This window comes from Lepidothrix coronata, unplaced genomic scaffold (genome assembly GCF_001604755.1).
Source record: "Lepidothrix coronata isolate B3197 unplaced genomic scaffold, Lepidothrix_coronata-1.0 Scaffold12, whole genome shotgun sequence".
Lineage (NCBI taxonomy): Eukaryota > Metazoa > Chordata > Aves > Passeriformes > Pipridae > Lepidothrix > Lepidothrix coronata.
Window position 1 is genome coordinate 7063416 of NW_016690192.1, and position 19001 is coordinate 7082416.

The 19001-nt window shown below is 43.3% G+C and overlaps 3 protein-coding genes across 7 annotated transcripts in view; 1 reads left to right on the forward strand and 2 right to left on the reverse strand.

Moving 5' to 3' along the window:
• Positions 1-461: 461 nt before the first annotated feature.
• INSL5 (insulin like 5) lies at positions 462-2331 on the reverse strand. Its single transcript, XM_017805326.1, has 2 exons — positions 1937-2331; positions 462-694 (listed from the first exon to the last, which is right to left on the reverse strand). Exons 1-2 carry the CDS (start codon positions 2229-2231, stop codon positions 462-464), a joined length of 528 nt encoding a protein of 175 aa, XP_017660815.1. The 5' UTR covers positions 2232-2331.
• A 1714-nt stretch (positions 2332-4045) lies between these two features.
• WDR78 (WD repeat domain 78) lies at positions 4046-18146 on the reverse strand. Of its 4 annotated transcripts, XM_017805741.1 has the most exons (17): positions 17945-18090; positions 16857-17034; positions 15858-15931; positions 15241-15350; positions 14908-15064; positions 13573-13712; positions 12625-12783; positions 11958-12122; positions 10930-11174; positions 9643-9729; positions 8820-8971; positions 8036-8193; positions 7749-7870; positions 7036-7134; positions 6365-6591; positions 5466-5619; positions 4046-4191 (listed from the first exon to the last, which is right to left on the reverse strand). In XM_017805741.1, exons 2-17 carry the CDS (start codon positions 16917-16919, stop codon positions 4147-4149), a joined length of 2157 nt encoding a protein of 718 aa, XP_017661230.1. In that variant the 5' UTR covers positions 16920-17034; positions 17945-18090; the 3' UTR covers positions 4046-4146. The 4 variants fall into 4 exon arrangements, with proteins under 4 accessions (XP_017661230.1, XP_017661232.1, XP_017661231.1 ...); XM_017805743.1 differs by lacking the exon at positions 11958-12122; XM_017805742.1 differs by lacking the exons at positions 15858-15931; positions 16857-17034; positions 17945-18090 and adding an exon at positions 18098-18146.
• Positions 18147-18584: 438 nt separating this feature from the next.
• Positions 18585-19001, forward strand: part of MIER1 (MIER1 transcriptional regulator) — a 35133-nt gene continuing 34716 nt past the window's right edge. Inside the window, exons 1-2 of one of the 2 annotated variants that reach the window (XM_017805569.1) lie at positions 18585-18602; positions 18687-18779. The gene's annotated coding sequence lies outside the window, so the exon portion shown is untranslated. Of the gene's footprint in view, positions 18603-18673; positions 18780-19001 lie in introns of those variants that run through there. The other variant, XM_017805570.1, reaches the window with a different exon arrangement.

Consider the following 19001-nt stretch of genomic DNA (forward strand, 5'->3'; position numbering starts at 1 on the left):
GTCCCAGGTCTCTCCTGGTGCAGCCGTTCCCCACTGTTTGGGGTCTGGCCGACTTTGCAGTGTGACAGAGCTTCCTGTGCCTTGCTCTGATTTTGAAACCAGACTTTTTGCTTCTCCTGTTTCCCAGCTGAAATCTGCTGTTGGATTTTCCTGAGTAAGAGAACAAACCTATCATAAATTGCTTATTTTATTACATTTTACATGCAAAGCTGAAACTAGAAGAGTAGTTAGTTAGAAAGAAATATTTGTACTCATGAATGAGTTTAACTAAACCTCTTGTAAACCCTGTGAAATCCAGTCAACCTGAACTGTCACTGCAACCACTTGCTAGTGTGCACTATGACATTTAACACTCAAAAGGGTAAAGTTACAATTAAAGAACGCAACTGAACTAATTGTGGTTTATGTCATGATTATTTTAATCTCTGGAAGCTGTGATATTGAGCCTCAGCAGCCCCGTTTCAGCACAGGGAGCTGATCTCCCTCCTGCTGCAGCCCACGTTGCAGCAGGATGTGGTGAGCAGCTTGGCTGCCTCACGCTTGTTTAGCACAGACATTTTGCTGATGTGCAAGTCTTGCTCTGGCTTGGACTTGACCTTGTGGGTTTCTTCGCGGTCGGTCCCCAGTCTCTGGTCTGTGTAGGTTGAAGAGTCGGCGTCACCGTTGTGTGGGAAAGGCTGGGGGTTTTCACTCTCTGTGGCATAAAAATGAGAAGCTAAGAGTTAGAAGTCACGGAAAGATGAGTAATTTAAGTATTTATCTTTACTAGAAAGACACACCAACCTACAGCCAGGGGGGGAAACACTCCATGTTTCTGGTGTGAGCAACCAACATGTACCAGATCACTGACTTGCTCACAGTCTGAGCAATGTGTTTAAAAACCCAGTAATTCATGGATTTATATTTAAGAGTATTCTTTGTTGCCTTGTCAGTCTTACACTGATATATTTGCTTCCAAGGGAAAAACTGTGGTTAGATGTGTAAATGGCACTTGACTGGCACATTAGCTTGGGCCTGCCTGTGGGATTCCTGATATGCAAGTTTTGCATTAAGGCATCACCTACACCACAATTTCATAGTCCTGGATGTTCCCACTTCAATTACACTCGCATTTCAGCTGCATTTTAAACACTTTTGGACATCTGGGCACTGCCTTCTGGAGTTTGTAAAGGTGTAGTAGTTCTTGCTTAGTTTAGCACCAGACTCTCACGGAGGGTGTTGTGGGTGGCATTTCTTCTTGTATTTGTTTAGAGCTGCTGCTGTAAGAAGTTTTCCAAAAATGCAGGTGTGGGAAGTGCAGAAAGTCTCTATTCCTGTCATCTGCCTCAGTTATTTTCTTGTTTTCTATTTATTTTAATCTGTCAGAGTGCAAATTCCTAGCAGTGCATATAATGGCTGAATTTTCTTGCTATCCAAAAATGCGCTAATGAGTACAGATATATACGACAGCTTGTGAAGATACTTAAATTGCAGAGTAAATATTCAACATGCTTTATTTATAATATTCTTAAGTTGTGATAAAGTTTCTGGTTTCTAGTGGGGAAAGTGCAGGCAGCAGTAAGACACTTGCATTGCCTGCAGCAAAGCTCACCGCTGGCACTTGAAACGAGATGGCAGAGAGATTTTCAATGATAGCCTTGGTTTTGCTCCTGTTCCTCAGGTGGACTTGAAAAATCTTGAGCTAAATGGGTTTTTTTTAGCAAAATAGCACAGAGAGCTAAGCTAGGCAAGCTGGAAGGAGAGAGAACACGTGGAGCTGCAGTGCTTCGCTTACTGTCTCCCAGCACTGCCCGTGCTGCTGGTGCTGGAGCTATTGAGGGGAACAGTGGGAGTGGAGGGCTCCCGAGGCACAGCTTGCAGGGACTGTGCTGCTTCTGAGTCCCCTTGGAGCTGGATGCACTGGGGATGAGCCTGTGATGCTTCAATCAGTACTTACCCAAGAGGTAGCGATGATCAGTCAGATGCCTCTTCCAGCGCGAGCCACCACAGGTGAACACGACAGCTCTGACAAAGTCTCTCCCACAGAGCCTCACAGTGTTTCCTTCCCCTTGTCCTCCCTGTGCCACGATCAGGAGAGTTAGACAGGCCAGTGCCAGCGCTGTGCCCCTCATGGTGCTGAGGGTGCCTGGTGTGGGCAGGGCAGGAGGGACCAGCCACACCGAGTGCGGAGCTCTGCTGGAACCTTCCCATTTATACCCACAGCCCGTGCGCTCCACTGGGTAATGGCCCATTCTGGGGGTGACTTCATGTTTGCTAAAAACACGTTAATCACTTGTTTCCGGTCATGTTTGAAGTGCTTTGGGATCTTGGTCAAGTATTAAACACTTCTTAAGGCTCCGTAACTGGTTTACTAGGAACACGTGAGGTATAACATGTTTATGGGATATGGGCTCAGGTGGATGCTGTTAATGTGTGTTCTGCAAGAGCAAAAGGGTGTTTATGACATGATCTGTAGGTAATGGGTTCTATGTCTGTTCCCCACACAGGTGTGCTGAGCAGCCTGTTACCCAGTCCTGCCTGTTATCACAGTTTAAGCAAGGGGGTCTTTCAGTGTTAGTGATCCCAAAGAAAAAGGGAGTTAACTCCTTCCCATGATGTCTGCAGTTGTGCACCTCTTCATTCCCCACTTTATTCACAAACCAAGCTGGTGACTGAGGATGACTGGGAGAAAAACCTGCCAGTTCCAGGCCCCCATGAGAAAATCAGGTATTGAGGGGGTTTGGGGGCTGTGAGGCCTGTAGTTGTGGCCCTTGTCCAAAAAGGCATAGAAAAGAGGGGGAGATGGCACTGAAGAAAGCACAGAATAGCTACAGGTCAGCATCCTGGCCATCCTTTGATTTTTGGTAGCACCTGAAAGACAGAAGTGGGTCCACTAAAGCAGTGTGGAGCTGCTCTGGAACAGATATCAGTAAATTGGTTATAAACACAGCCCCTTCCTAATGCTTGGGATGTTCTTGGCTGCAGTTGCTGTAAGCTTCTATAAAAAATTCTTGCAATGAAATGCCTGAAGGAGAAAATCTATCAAATACAAGGTTGGAAATTCCACGTTTAACAAAAATTACAGGAGGAACCTTGAAGATCTTGAGCCCTTCCTAACACCACAAGGGTTTTCCAGCACCATAATGTTACAGTTAATTAGCTTTCACTGTGTGCAGGGTGGGTTAGGATGTGTTACAGCCTTGATAGAAAGCTTGTTTTGTAGCTGCAGCATTGGTAAGCAAACAGATGATGGAAAATATATGGTGTATTTTGTTCAGATTTGTAATAATGATTAACACATGATTCATCTTAATGGGTGTCTGTCTTTGAAGTGCACAAAGATTTATTTTATGTCAGGTAAGTTTGCATGTTCCCTGTTGGATGTGCAGCACATAGAAGTAAGTGAATGTTAATGCATCACAAATGATCCTTAACGTCAGTGATGTGTTAAATGTTGGATGTTTATTGTCAGGGTAATCAGAGAGGCTGACGTTCTCTATCTATAAAATACACATCTCCACACATAATGTGCTCGCTGGGCAGCAGGGCTACGACTTGTGCTTGATCACTGCTCTGTGGGGATTTTAGTATTTTCTGTGGGCAGGAAGTCCCTGAAAATCTTTTTTTTTCTGTTTCTTCTGCTCTGCCCCCCCCAAAATCCAGCCTAGGCAGCCAAACTCTGCCTGTTTCCAACCAGCATGCAGGCTGAGCAAGTTCCCTGCCTGACGTCACTCAAAACTCAGCATTCACCTTTGGTGGTGGGTTATGGGAGAAGATGGAACTGATGGAAAGTCCATTTATTTACTGGGTGATTTCACTGGGAAGGTACAGATACATCTAGTAAGGGCTGAGGTTGTAGCATGGAGGTGATTTTTGGTTTTGAATAACCCAAGGAGAAAAGACCTTGGGGGAAAAAAAAGGATAAAGACTAAAGGAAAAAAGACTATGGAGACTTTCCCATTATCTGTATTACAGAGAAGGCCATCCATTTATTAACACTGTTTGTCTAAGGAGGGGGACTTCCAGGGGAAAAGTTAGGGCATTTGAAAGCAATTTCTAACCGGTGTGGTTTCAAAGAGAAACTTTAATTATTGCAAAGGAATAAATGTTCATACTACATCGTGTCTTTCCTGCTGTTTCCCAACAGAGAAGGGGCAGCAGTTACTGTTAAACAGCTCCAACTGGACAAACGATGTCATGCAAGGTACCAACCTGTAAAACAAGAGGAAAAAGAACTGGTTCTTCCTTGGAATTCTGTTACTGCTATGGTTACCTCTAAGAGTACTCCTGGAAAACAGCACTTTTTTGGCAGACCTGGTTGGATTGCATTTGTACTGTCATGTTTGACAGCATACACAGATATATCTTGTTTATAAAAGAAGTTAATTTTCAAGATGATACATGTATGGTAGCTGCACTTAGATGTGATTGTCCCTGAAGTAATTACCTGCCCTGAGCATCAGCTGTAGTATGGCTATAGTATGGTCATGCTAAGCCTTGTCCATACCCAAGCCTAGGGAGACTTTGCTGCTACAAGAAAAGGGAGTGACAGAAATGGGTGATGCTGGAAAGTGGGGCTCCCTCTGGCTAATGTGACCAGTTATGCTACGTGCCCAAAGCCTATGAAGTGAAGCACTTTCAGTTCTGTTCTGGTGACATACCCAGGAAATTATCCCTGTACTGAATAACTGATGAACTTCTCTGCTCAGAGGACTCAGGCAGCTTCATGGTGGTTTGTGGGAGAAAAACCCACTAATTTTATTTTCTGAGTTTAACAACAATAGCCTCCCTCACTTTTTGTTTTTAAGGGAAATATCGTTGTGGTTTACAGCACTTGGCAAATGAGGCTGGTAATTACCAGGATTTCTACCTGCAATGCTGACAGTTGTGAATTATTGATCCATAATATCCTAAGAATGAAGGTTAGATTGACATCAGCATTTTCCTTCTCTCCAGCTTCAGTGTTTTGTGCCATGTAATCTGAAGGGATTTATAAAAAGCAGCAGTCCCACTTTATAAACTGGCCACAGTTACAAGGGTCTGCTGGGTCTGACACCCACATGGTGAGACATTGTGTTGGTGGCCAGGGGAGGACAAGTTGTGTCTGTGGTGGAGCAGGTGAGGGCATTCAGCCCAATAGAGTCTCCTGCAGACTGTTTAGAGGGAGTGTCACCTCCCTGCCCTTGCGTCCCAAATCCAGCTCTGTGGTGTACCTCTGGATTTGCAACCAAGTGAAACCTGCAGTTGACCTTCACTTGCAGTCAAGTGAACCCAACATTGACTGAACTGTTCCTGAAGCTTCTAGTGGTATGGCAGCAGAAGAGCAGGAACAACCTCAGCTTTAATCTGGTTATAGAATTGTATGTGATTCCACCTATTTCAGCATTCATTAGTTGGATCTTTCACAGTAGCTCCTTCCTGAGGAATGAGGCCCCAGAGCAGCACTCAGCCTCTGAGCACACCACCGTTCTCCAAGCGTGTCGTACCTTGTTGCTGCCAGGAGCATCCAAGTTGAACAGCTCCCACACCCCAACTCCACCAAGGCTGTCTCCCAGCAGAAGGCAGTTGGTGTTCTTGGCAAAGAGGATGGACGTGAGATTGGCTTCTGGGTTGGCAGTGTGGGAGATCACGGGGTTGAAGCTGCAACCCAGACAAGGCAGGAATTAATGGGTACCGTGCACTGACCTGAGTGCAGTGGCCTGTCAGTACAGCAGCCTGAGAAATGCTGCACGTTTCACTTCTTGTGTTCTAGATTAACTCAAAAACTAGGAAGTGAGGCAATATTTTGTTTGGTCTCTGCCAGAACAAAATTTCCAGCTGCTATTAACTAAGATATCCTGGTTGCCTAAAACCTGTCCTATTGCCTGATCTGGGGACTGGTGGGTAATATGGATATTATATTAATAACTTGCATTATGCTACTGCAGGATTTGGGGGCCTCTGGATCCACCATGGGTTTGATGCCGTCAGTAATAAATACAGACCACCTGTGCAAGGCCACAGATAACTGAGCCACCCATGAGTTGTGCACGTGGTGCACAGGAGTGGGAAAACATGAGAGGTATCTCAGCTTCAGACCATCGTATTTTATAAAAGTAGCTCAGTTTTGATGTTTTGTCTTTTAACTGTGGCAGTGGTAAAATCTCTGATTTCTGCAGAAAAAACAGGCAGTTTTACCCTTTATCAGCTCTGTGAGGCATCCAGCTCCTGTTCTAACTCCATTTCTCTGGTAATAGCATCTGCTTTTACAAAATGAGTATTTCAAGATGCAACGCTTTCAATAGCTGAATAAGCTGTCCTGATCTGATAATTTTGATTAGGCAATAATTTGTAGCCTTCATGCCATAAGGTTTCAGAATTTTCTTTGAGAAAAGTAATTACTTACATGCTGACACTCAGATCCCAGATTTCTACCCTGCTTTCCTTCACTGCTGCAAATATGAAGGCTGATTTTGGAGACCACATGATGTCATGAACAAAAGCTGTGACAGAACTGAAAGTTAAAAGGGGCGTCTGTGAGTCCCGGTGCCATAAAATGGTGCTCCAGTCTGCAGAGCAGCTTAGGAACATGTCTGTGCTGGATGGATTCCAGGCCACTCTGTACACAGGACCCTTGGAGTTTGGGGAGAAACAAAAAACAACTTGGTGTTACTGTAGAGCTACAGAATCTCTTGTAGAGCTACCCATCCTTCTGTCAGAAATAAAACTATTTAACTGTACAGGACAATCACATTACTGATTATTTTCTTAAGCCAGGACTAAAGCTTTAAACCAGTTTATAGAAGTTTTAATAAAGTACTTAAAAAATTCCTTATAGTGTAGAAAGTAATCCTGTAAGACTGTGATGCATCATGCCAGGGGAATTCATTCTTAATATAAGAAGAGAACTTTAGGTTTCTTTTGTTGCAGATGTTACATTTATAATGTTACATTTATATATACATATATATATAATTATATATTATTAGACATTATAATATAAGCAAAAAAACTGTTACATTTTTGAACTTAATTGAATGGTTTCTGCTGTCATTATGTTTTCTGTGCATCACTCACTTTATGGCCTCTGTATGTTCCCAGAATCTGCTCTTTGCCTGAGCAAGAGCACTGGTAGATGTGGCCCTCATCTGTTCCGGCAAGATAAATATCTGTATCCTGAAAGAAAGGTAAAAAAAGCCTCAGTTGGATTAACCGATTTATCGCTTATCTAGAAATCGTAAAGGGCTGAATGAGTATGGCAGGGGCAGGCTCTGAAGAGCTGAGGTGGAGCTGCTTTGTTGGGCCGGGGTGTGTGAAGTGAGTATAGAGGGGTCAGAATGTAGCACATTTCCTCTGTGTGTTCTCTCAATCAGTGCAGAACTTATGCTGGGATTTTTGACTCCTGAAAACCTTGGACGTTCAGCAGTCCGTGTGGAAAAGGCATAAATTCTTCAAGTGCTCTGTGGAAGAAAAACTCAGCTGGATAAAGAGAAGCACAGCACCCTATGTCCTGGACTTGGGAGATGTCGAACAAATCCTCACAGACTTGGTGAACACAGAGAGGGAAACTGCCCCAGGGTCTGCCCAAGGAAACGTGAGTAGCGTGGCTGAGAGGACAGAGCTGTTCATGGGCTTGGTTTACCATTTCATCCTTTTGGGGTAAAACTTAGGCTTCAAATCCCAGTGCCAAGTCCCCGACTAGTATTGAAGTAGCTCCAGCTGAGGATCCCAACTCTGCTATGTAGTTTTCCTGGGCAAAACTTTAGCCAGGATGGACTTTCTGAGCCTACCTCTGGGTGGAAGTCAAAGCACATTCCAGCTGCCTGTTGAGATATCGGAGCTTCACTTTTCCTTTCTTTCTCACCTGGTAATTTCTTCTTCTCCCTTTCTGTTCGCCTTAGTTTCATCAGATCTGTGCAAATAGAAGGAGTTTTTGTCAAACAGGTGTGTGACAGCCCTGTGAGTAACTCATGCTGCTCTGTAATGCCGAACTTAAATCTTTTGTGTATGATAACTGGTGTAAAGAATGTCACCTGAAATTAAACAAAGCAGTTTCAGGTATTTTTGCTCTGCTCACCAATGCAGTCCAGTCTTTGCTGGATGAGCCACTCAGTTACTCGCCCATCTGCTGAGATACACATCAGTCTCTCTTTTTTGTCACCTTCTGTTGCACCTCTCTCCTGTTCCACCCACCTCAGCTGCCACACAGCACCTGTATGTTTATTTAAGGATGCACTGGAACACAAGACGCACATGGTAAATCATATCTGAACAAAGACAAGGCAATATATTTGAAAAATAATTAATCTTCCACTTTGTAATGAGTGTCAGATCTTATGATAGAAATGTTTAGCTTTTCTTTAAAAAAAATAGTCTGAACATTGGTTGTTTTCTCCAGGAAATTTTTTTCTCTATTAAACATGTTTGATACTTAGTTTCAGGGCACTATTTATGTGCTGATACCTTTCAGTGACATCTGAACCATGAAATCAATCTGTACCTTGTAGGAGAGAGCCCAGATCTGGGAAGCTGCCCTTAGGGCAAATGTCTCCCTCATCACCTTCCTCTCTCACGTTTTCTTCTTAATTCCTGCTCACTCCTCACCTGTTCTGATGTTCTCTGCATTTCTGGCAAGTGGAATCAGGGAGAAAGCACCAAAAGATACCACTGGTCACACCAAAGGATTTATTATCTGGGGCAGGATTGTCTTAGATAGGACATGGAGTATAAATGATATATGGTGGTAACTTGCTGCATTTTTGTAAAACTTCAAAGAACAGGACTCCTTTGTTTCACCTTTCCAAAGTGTTATTTGGTGAGAGGTGCCTGGAGTGGGAGGAGATGGGATGTCACAGCCTCACCTGCTGTCCAAGAACGCGGCGTCGTTCCGGCTCCTCACATCATAGACTGCAACAGATCCACTAGATGTTCCAACTGCTAAAAGGTTTGGACTTGCCAGGGAAAAATCCACAGCAGTAACACCATGGTCACACTGGAAAATGCGCTCTGGCCACTGACCAGGAGAAAAATACCAAGCATGTTTTAAGGTAGTTTCTTAATTTACCTCCATCTTCTCAGCACTGGGCACTAAATTGCTCTGCTGGAAAACTCAAGTGACCATAGCGACTTCTAGATAGAAATCAGGTACTGTGTTCTAAACTGCTCCATTTATTTCCTGCTGCAGCTGATAAAATTAGGAAAAAATAAAGATTGTGCAGAAATATGACACTGTAAAATAAGTTAGATTGGGTTACTCCAAACCAAATATCTAGAAGGGTCTATGGTGGCATCAGGGAGTCACTAGAGTATTTGATTGTTGTTGATGTGGTAAGGATGCATCACAGATTTGAATATTCATGGCTTAAATTAGTCTAATACACAGTTTTGATGAAGTAAAATTTGTAGAAGAAATCAAACTGAAGTTGTGTAATTTGATGGCGATCAGATGGTTTTTACTGTGACACTTCATAACTGAGATTTCCAAGATTTTTTTAAAATGGCTAATTTTAAAAGGATTCCTTTCCAGATAGATCTGTAAAGTATATATGTTATATCTATGCAATATACTTTCTTTTTGGCACTATTGTGAGAAGTTAGATTAGATAATTCTAGTTAAAAAGGAAATAAAGAAGAAATAGTACAGAGAAAAACACATTGAAGAAAAGCAAACTGGCTGCTCATTACCATGGGGTTCTTCAGTGACCAACAGCAAGCCAAGCCTTTCTTCTGATCTTTAGAATCAAACTCTCTGTAACCAATGGCTAAAAGATCCTGAAAGCACAAATTAACAGAAATCTCTCAGTTTAACTTGAATTTTAGTGGTGTATTTCCAAACAACAATTTTGTGTTAGCAGTGACCATCGGGGCAAAGTCTGGAAAAACAACGCTCATGTCATATGCAGGTGGAATAACACACAAGATGAACATTGTTCTATAGCTGTATTTGATGTGCAATATTTAATGGAATGCATAATAATACTTCTGGTTTTCTCTCTCAAGGTTACTTATAAAAGGAGCTTCAGTGAGCACCACAAACTCCTGGCTTTTAGCTTTTTACAGTGGGGTCCAATGAATTCCTGTAATTCCTTTCCATGGGCAGAAGTGAAAAACAGCAGCAAGACTTCAGTCTTCAGCTCCGTTAATTTCTCTTTTCCTACACTTTCAAAGTAGGTGTTTGTTTGCCCTGTATTCTAAGACTGGGGCCTCTAAATGTGGGCAACTTTATAATATCTGGGGATCTGGTGTACTAACAGTATGAAATGGTCTTTGTTTTCTGTCTTTTTTGCCCTTACTGGTTTTCTGTTTCATGTCCTCACCTGCTTTTTACCTTCCTTCCATTCATTATTTTTGTGGTGTGGGGAAAACTGAGCCTTACATGACTGAGAATGGAGATGTCTGAATCATTCACACTTCCACTGAAACCAAATTAAACAAACTTGGGCCAACTGCTTAGAAATCTGTGCTGTTATTATTTATCTTATCCTTAAAGTTTGATGATTGCTGCTTTTTTGGGGAGGTTACTGTTAAAGCCAAAGATGTGTTTTCTAAACTATCATGAATAAACTCCATCACTGGTGATAAAGTTTAGTAGTAGGAGTTTAAATTTCAACTGCCAGTTCTATCACAGACCAAATTTATTAATGTCGTTGTTCAGGTGACTGCCCAGGGTAAACTCTGCCCTGAGGGTCACTGCTAGCAGAAAATTGCCTTTTGGAAATACACTGCTAAAGTTCAGTTAAATTTTGGACCAATTAAAGCTGTTGTGATACATGTGTAGGAAAGCCTGGTGCTGCTGTTCAACCTGTAGATTAAGGGAACAAGGTTGTTATGTGGAAGGCCAAAAACAATCCACATGATTGCAGGGATGGATCCATCTCTCTGAGATCCCTCCCAGCAAAGCACACCAAAATCAGGAGTTTATTTACACCGCCACTTGCTTGTAAAGAGCTCAGGAGTGACTTGTTAACTCACAGGATTCACTTTGTTCCAGGCCATGCTGCTCACGCTGTGGCCGCTGGTTAAATCACACGTGTAAGACCACAGCTGTTCCAGCCTGGGAGCTGCATCTTCTTCTGGGGTTTTATTTATTGTCATTGATGGGTCAATTAATCCTTTTCCTTCTTTTCCCTCATCCTTCTTTTCCTTATCATGCTCTTCCTCTTCATCTTCTTCCGAGGCTGTTGCTGTATCACCCCTGTCTGAGGTAATGTCAGGCTCTGAAATGCACAGATATGGTGGAGTCTGAGTAGGAACATTTCACTCATCTCACTCCAGTAGTTCACATCAGAAGAAAAAATTTGCCCTTTCAGCAAATATTTTGCAGCAAAGAAAAAGTGAAGATATGAGGAATTAAGACATCCTAACTTCTAAAACTGTGGCTGAAATTTTGCTGGGGACAGAGAAAACAACTCGACAAGGCTGTGGTGTGCCAGGTCTGTACTACAGGTGTGAAACGAGCGTATTTAGCTACCCAGCAACAAGGTAGGAATTTATGTCCACCCCCCACCAGGAATGTTTCTAATCTCATGTATTTAAAAATGTGTTTAAATAGATTGTTTTCAAGTTAGATGCCAAATTTTAAAGCACCACACTACACATCGATGCTGTAACACCACAGCTGAGTTGCACAATGCTGTGATAAGTCTCCTTCTAAAATTAAATTAAAAAAAATATAAGAGATATTCCAATGCAAAAAGTGGTGAGAGAAGTAGCAGAATTTATCTCTATCTCCTATCTCTAGGAAACAAGTTTGACTAATATTTTGAATGTCTCAACTTGTGGTATAAGCTCAGAGTTAATTTATTCAGTTCTTCCACTGAGTCTGTTAAAGTGCATGTAAAACTGTGAAGTTCATGTTGGCATCTCAAAAACTCTCCTCTCTTTGGTCTATTTAATTGACTTGTCATCTGTAAAGACATCCAGTGAGGGACATAAGTCCTTGACTTCCAATAGGACGTAAAGCCTTGTGCTGGAAACAGGGTACTCAGTAAGGAACAAACCTATAAGGACAGGAATCTGCCGATAAGCTGCAAGTTTGGGTTGAAAAATATTCTCCATTAAAATCCTCTCCATGATAACTAAATCCTGCTTTAAGTTTTCTGATGTTAATATAGCTTCTGAATGGCATTTCTCCTCTTCCTGGCTCCTGACAGGAACAGCGCTTTCTGAAATCATTAGAGAAGAAGTTGTGATGCCTGATAACAGATAATATGGGAAATAAATGGTTTTAACACAATAAAACTTTGCACATAAAAGTTGAGAGATAAGAATTCTCCACCTGCAAAAAGCATAGAAGAATCTGTCAGGATCAAAGAATACTTCCACTATGAGTTTTTTCTTGCTTTAATTTTGTTTTCTTTTATTGCTCAGATACTCAGTATGATGAGATATTCTGGAATTTTTCACAAATGGCGTTTTGCTTCTACTGTCCCAAGTGAGTGAGTGAGTACCAGCAAGCCTTGTCCCTGACTATTTATCTTTATTTAAGGTAATTTCTGATGGCAATGGGCAGCAAAGGCCTCAGTGCAGCCCTATCCAAGATTCTTTAGCAAACTCTCTTTCAGGCACCAGTCAGGCCAAGCACATTCTTCAGGTAGTTTCCCCACACAGCATTGTGATGTGCCTGTTTTAGAAGGATGAAAACAGGGCAGAAATGTAAAATGTTACCTCTGTCAGAAGAGACAGACACAGTCTGCTCCTGCTCTTTCGTTGTGGGAGATTTGCTGCTTCCCCCTGTTGTGGCTCCAAATCCTTCTGCCCGTGACGTAGGTTCTATTTCTGATGCATCCAGTGAATTGTCCAAGTCCCAGGAAGTGACCATCATCCCTGGCAATGAATTTCACTGCGTTATACATGTCTCTCATTTTGGTACATTATTACAAGGGCCTTGAGCAGGGCCAGCTCCCACCCAAACCTCACCTTTATATGCTCAGCTCTTCAAACGGGGGTTGGAACAAGCCCTGCTGATGCTCAAGGCACTCAAAAAAAGTGGCAGATACGTTTTCAAATCAGATTATCTACTTCTTTTATTTTTTCCCTCATTTTACATGCACTAACAAACACAAAGGAAAAATGTTTTAGACAGCATTTCCCATAGTTTTCTTTGGCCTCCTACACACAAAAAGCACATTTTTTTTAGAGCGCTGAGGTTGTACATTCTGTAAAATTGCATCGATCTTGTGAGACTGCCAAGATTTCCTGCTTTCCCCAAGGTTTTAAATCTCATAACAGAGGTTCCCTTCTTTGCATTAAGACAAACAGAAATAGAAACCAGCATCACTGAAAAGTTAAAGGGGGAAAAGGAAGCTGTGTCCTTTCATGTTTCAAGGGAAGAGCTGAGGATTAGCCTGGAGAAGCTCTGCTTGCAAAGTGCTGAGGCAGGCAGGGCACAGCAGCTCTCATTTAGTGTTCATGACTATTTTATTGCAATGGATACAGTGTTCCAGCAACAGGTTCACATTTTAGGAGGGCCAGAAAAGGCCACCACAAATCACACTGCCCTGTCTGAACTCAAAGCTCTGGAAGCGAAAGTTGAGGAAACATCCCAAGAAGGAAGAAATAAAAAAGCCCTTTTCTCAGTGTTCTGCTGGCTGCAGGGAGTGTTTTGAGTTTTACCTTTATCTTCCATGATAATTGTCTCACATTGCACTTCCTTGTTTTTGGCAGCCCCAGCCAGGGTTTGCACCATTCTCTCTTCAAAGCGTTCGCTGCCAGCTTTGGTTTTGCAAATGTCAGCGTAAATCTTATTCCGCTCCCTCGAAAACAAAGAAGACAGTGTTTGGCAACTCTCTGAAAAACTTCTGCATTCAAATTCTCAGTGTCTTTGAACAGGAGAGGACACTCCATTTTTTACATTTATTGCTTGGATGTTTTTGGATTGCTAAATGTTATTTCAGTGTTTGTATTTCTCTCAGCAGCTGTTTCTGACCTTTGTGATGCTGTCCTAAAACAGGAATGGCTTGTAGAGAGCAGGACCAGCAAAAATCCCTACCCCAACTACCTGTAAATTTTGGGGGAATTCTGAGGAGTTCAGAAATACGAAGCTCTCTTCACTTGGGAGTGAAAGGCAGAGCATCCAAGACACAAAAAAGAAACTGCTCCATTTTTATTTCCCCCAGCCCTCAAGTTCTGTAGGGATGTCAGTGGGAATTGTGAACATTTTTTATTATTTTGGTTTCACTATTTGAGCAGATGATGTGGGTCATACCCCACCCCTGGTGTGCTCAGGAAGAATTACTGTTCCTGTACAGCTGGCCATACCCTCTGTGCACACCAGCGAAGCCTGATTCGTTGGATGCTCATCCTCTTATTCTTCCCAAAAAGCCCACCAGTGGGATTGACAAACATTGGGGTTGGAGTCCTACCATGAACTTGGTGTGGACACAAGCAGAAAGAGCTTGCTTAGAGGAGTTGTTTGACTTGTCAGCTGCAGCTTTGGGGCTTTGTGCTTCCAAAAGCTGTGTGACAGGTCTGTCACATGGAGAGAACTTTGCTGCTCTCTGTCCCAGTCAGCTCCTGGGAATAAGCCAAAAACCTGGGTTAACTCCCCACCAAAGCTCATGGGAGTCCAGGGAGGACTCTGAAGTGGGAATACTAAGGGGAGACACAATATTATGGTTCCTTCTAACTAGAAGCACTGTGAGGAGCTTCAGAGGAAGCCAACACTTGGTATGTTTATCTCTTCTTTATTAATAAATAATTAGCTGTAAAGCTACACACAAAGATGAATGCAGAGGTTTGTGATTTCCTACTGTTTTCATGAAAATTTAGTCATGTAATTCCTTATCACACGCTTCTCTTTCCCTTACCCCCTGCTTTTCCTAACCTGCCTTAATTTTTCAGTGAAAGACAGAATTTCATCAACGTGATGGAGTTGCAAGAAATTTAGCCTTGCCAAAGAGAGACCCAAGGCTTTGAACACAGATGAAATGGGGGCCAATCTATACCTACAGAACTCTCCCAGCATCTTCTGCTTCCACAGACACCATGACAGAGGGCATATCAAACATCCAGAGTGTGTCTGTCTCTGAGAGGTAAATATCCACTCTCTGATCCAGGTCTGCCTCTGTTAATTCTTCTTCCATCTCCTCCTGCCCCACCTGCACAGCTGAAAAATGAGGTGAACAAGTGCTTTTCTGCTCTGAATTTAAAAGAAGACAAATTAATTCTTAAAGTATCGTAAAGCACCGAGTTCCTCTGAAGTGCTGGGCTGACTCAGTGTCTCACAAATCCCAGTGCTCCAAAGAACAGTTTAAATCTATAATTATAGTGTCTGTTCTTTACCAGATAAGCTCAAAGTTGGGTCTTGTCCAGAGCCAGGTTCTGCTGTTCCCTCGAGGCCAGACTTGGTTGTTGATTTGTTTGATATCCAAGTGCTGCTGCTTCCATATGTCCTTCAGTGACAAGAAATAAGCAGAAATTGTCTCAAAAAAAAGAGATGTCTTATTTTCAGGAGATATTTTGTATTTTTTAAGTCATTTTTTGTTTATATTTGCTCCTGGTTGATATCCCAGCCTCTGGGATTATGCGTTGTAACAGCAGCCTGGGAAACATGACAGAAGCATGGTCCTCAAAGAGCAATTTCTTTATCTTAAAAATCACAACTGCAGTTATTTATTGCATTTTGATACAGTGATGTGGCTCATGATTTTTCATTTTAAACACAAATAGTTATTTACCTTCTTTTTGTATGACTTAATTGAATTTGTCATTTGGATGCACATAATCACCCAGAGGTAACTGGTTTAAATTAGTAAAAGAGAGAATGTTAACAAGATTTGTATATTTTTAATAATTTAATATTTGAATTTATATATTTTACATTTTTGTAAAAAAGATTGTCTGTACTTAATAAGTATTATCAACACAGATAAAATACTTGAAAATAAAGTTTGCCTTGCCTGGGTGTGGCAGTATTTGGGTCTGACTGGAAGAGGGGATGTGGTGTCACATTCTTCCCATCTTCATCAAAAACCTGAAGAAATATTTAAATAATTAAGATAATTTCACTGTGTTCCCAAGGAACAGGGATGACACTTGTGAGGGGGTTTGCATTCCTTCAGGGATCAGTTCAAGAGGGCTGATCAAAGTCACCTTTGCCTGGGACTTCTTTGGAACCCTCTTTAATGGCCAGAAATAGCTGGAAAAACCCATTTCTCTTTGGTCAACCCTTGTGGCTTTTCAGCTCATTTATTCTCTAATGACCTCCAAGAGTGACTGAACTGTTGAAGTCCAATTAAAAATGCAGCCAAAGTAATGAGATAATTATCCATCTTTTTAATTATAGTGTTCAAGGTATTTTATTGTAGGAAGGTCAGTCACATCTTTAAATGCAGTTCCTGACCCAGCCTGAGTGCGGGAATAGAAAGAATTGAAAGCCATGGAGCTGTTAGAGAAGGTCCAGAAGAGGCCATGGAGCTGCTCCCAGGGCTGGAGCCCCTCTGCTCTGGAGACAGGCTGGGAGAGCTGGGGGTGTTCACTTGGAGAAGAGAAGGCTCCAGGGGGACCTTAGAGCCCCTTCCAGTGCCTAAAGGGGCTCCAAGAGAGCTGGAGAGGGACTTGGGACAAGGGCCTGCAGGGACAGGACAAGGGGGAATGGCTTCCCACTGCCAGAGGGCAGAGTTAGATGGGATATTGGGAAGAAATTCTTCCCAGTGAGGGTGGTGAGGAGCTGGGATGGAATTCCCAGAGCAGCTGTGGCTGTCCCATCCGTGAAGTGTCCATGGCCATGTTGGATGGGGCTTGGAGCAAGCTGGGCTAGTGGAAGGTGTCCCTGCCCATGGCAGGGGGTGGGACAGGATGAGCTTTATTCCCTCCCAACCATTCCATGGTTCTGTGATCATTCCTGCAGGTCGATTTTGGACAGCGACCATCATTCAGGAGGTGTTCCTGGCTCTCACCTGCAGGGGCCCCTGGATGCCAACGAGGCCCCCCCTGCGCACTGGCCGTCCTTCGGAGGCCATGGAGGTCCTGCGGGAGCTGCTCACGGTGCTGCCCCGTCTGGGGGGGACAAGGACACCCCCTGTTCCTGCTCCCGCTCCTTCTGCTCCTGCTGCTCCTTCTGCTCCGGCCCCGGCCCTGCAACACCCACAGAGGCTCCTCCTCAGAGGCTCCTCCTCAACCAGCACAACACCCAAAACAACACAGCACCCTCAAGTTCCAGCAGTGCTTTACACGACTGAAAGGTTTAAATAGAAAGGATTGTTTAAAATATAGAGGATTATATTAAATAAAAATGTATCAGATTATGAAATAGAAATGGTTATTGAATCTAAAGGATTAAAAGGGTTATCATGTCATTGTTAACCCTACACAATTGGCCCAGCCCTTGTGAGACAGGACTTAATATTATAAAATATCATAAATGGTAATAAAGGATTTTTACCATTTATTTATTATATTTTATTATTAGACTACTATGTATCACATATCAATTATTTTAAAGGATATAAGCCATTTACAATTAAGTATTTTTATCATTTCATTATAATTTATTATATATAATGAATTATATATTATCAATTACTTTAAAGATTTAAACCATTTACAATAAGGTATTTCACCAATTATTCTAATTTATTATATATTCTAATTTATTATATGTATGTTCTAATGTATTATATATTACCAACTATTTTAAAGGATTTAAACAATTTAGAATAAAATATTTTTATTATTTATTATAATTTACCATGTATTATAATTTTTATTTATTATATATTCTAATGATTATATATTACAAATTATTTTAATGTATGTAAGCCATTTATAATAAAGGATTTTTACCATTTATTTATTGTAATTAATTATATATTTTAATTTATTATACATTATAATTTATCGTATAATTCCAAATTATTTTAAAGACGTAATGAAGGATTTTTACCATTTATTACCTATTCTAATTTATTATCTGATTTATTATCTGATATTATATATTCCCAATTATTTTAAGGGATTTAAAACATTTATAATAAAGGAATCTTACCATTTATTTATTATAACTCACTTTACATTACAACTTATTATCTATTCTAATTTCTCCTATATTCCCGGTGATTTTGAAGGCTCTGAGCCATTTTTAACATTAAGTAATATTTGGATGTTTGGAAGGTTTAAAGCCCCTCCCGGTCCCACTCACGGCGGAGGCCGCGGCCCGGCGGGGCCCGGCATGGCGGCGTCCTCCGTTACCACGGCAACACCGCCCAACACGCCGCGCGGGGATTGGCCGCCAGCACCGGCACCGCCCATAGGCGGGTGTGCGCGCGCGGGCCGCGCTGTCCCCGCTCCGCAGCCCCGGGACGGCCCCAGGTTCGGGTCCCGCCCTCGCCGGCACAGCGGGAGTCGCACTGGGAACCGCAGCGCCGGGGGGGCTGTTCCGCCCTGAGTCAGCGCAGACCCCCGCGGGTGCTGCTGTGGGCTCTGGGCATGCGGCTCCTCGCCTGTGCCTGACCCGCGCGGTTCGGGCGCGGCGGGGGCTCCCCGGGCTGGGGCGGTAACAGCCCGGGGCGCGGTGTCCGCGCTTTGACAGCCATGCCCGCCGAGCGCGGCCCCGCGCCCGCCCGGGCACGGCGCTGAGCCGGGCAGGTGAGGCACCGCGGGCTGCGGGGAGACGCGAGGAACGGGACCAGACAGCTGCATTTGGGGTGGGTTGCCTTTTTGGGGGGATGGTTTTCCTGGTTTTTTGAGTGTTTTTTTAACCTCGAGCTGTTCTTCTTGTGCCACCCAAGAGCCTCACGCACGGCAGGAGCCCCCGTTCCCCGAGGACATTCCATTCGCTGCACAGCCGATGAGACCCGCTCCGCCCCTCTGCGGCTCCGCGCGTGAGTACGGCAGCGGGGCCGGGGGAAGGGAGCGGCACCGGGACCGTCCCTGGAGCGGGAGCGGCGCGGGGCGGTGGTGCCGGTGCCGCGGAATCAATGGGGCGGGGCCGGGCCCTCAGCGCTGGGGGGGCGCGGCCTGTGCCTTGAGTGACAGGCGGGGCTTGGCCTGTGCCTTGAGTGACAGGCGGGGCTTGGCCTGTGCCTTGAGTGACAGGCGGGGCT

Bases quoted from the DNA above. Each gene is read 5' to 3' on its own strand.
- INSL5 (XM_017805326.1), bottom strand. From the start codon at position 2,231: ATGGGCCATTACCCAGTGGAGCGCACGGGCTGTGGGTATAAATGGGAA. The intron at 695-1,936 runs GTAAGTACTGAT...TTTATGCCACAG, and splicing joins TGATCATCGCTACCTCTTGG to AGAGTGAAAACCCCCAGCCT.
- WDR78 (XM_017805741.1), bottom strand. From the start codon at position 16,919: ATGGCCTCCGAAGGACGGCCAGTGCGCAGGGGGGGCCTCGTTGGCATC. The intron at 7,871-8,035 runs GTGAGCAGAGCA...CTATTTGCACAG, and splicing joins GCAAAGACTGGACTGCATTG to ATCTGATGAAACTAAGGCGA. The intron at 6,592-7,035 runs GTGAGTGATGCA...CCAAACTCCAAG, and splicing joins GAACATACAGAGGCCATAAA to GGTCCTGTGTACAGAGTGGC.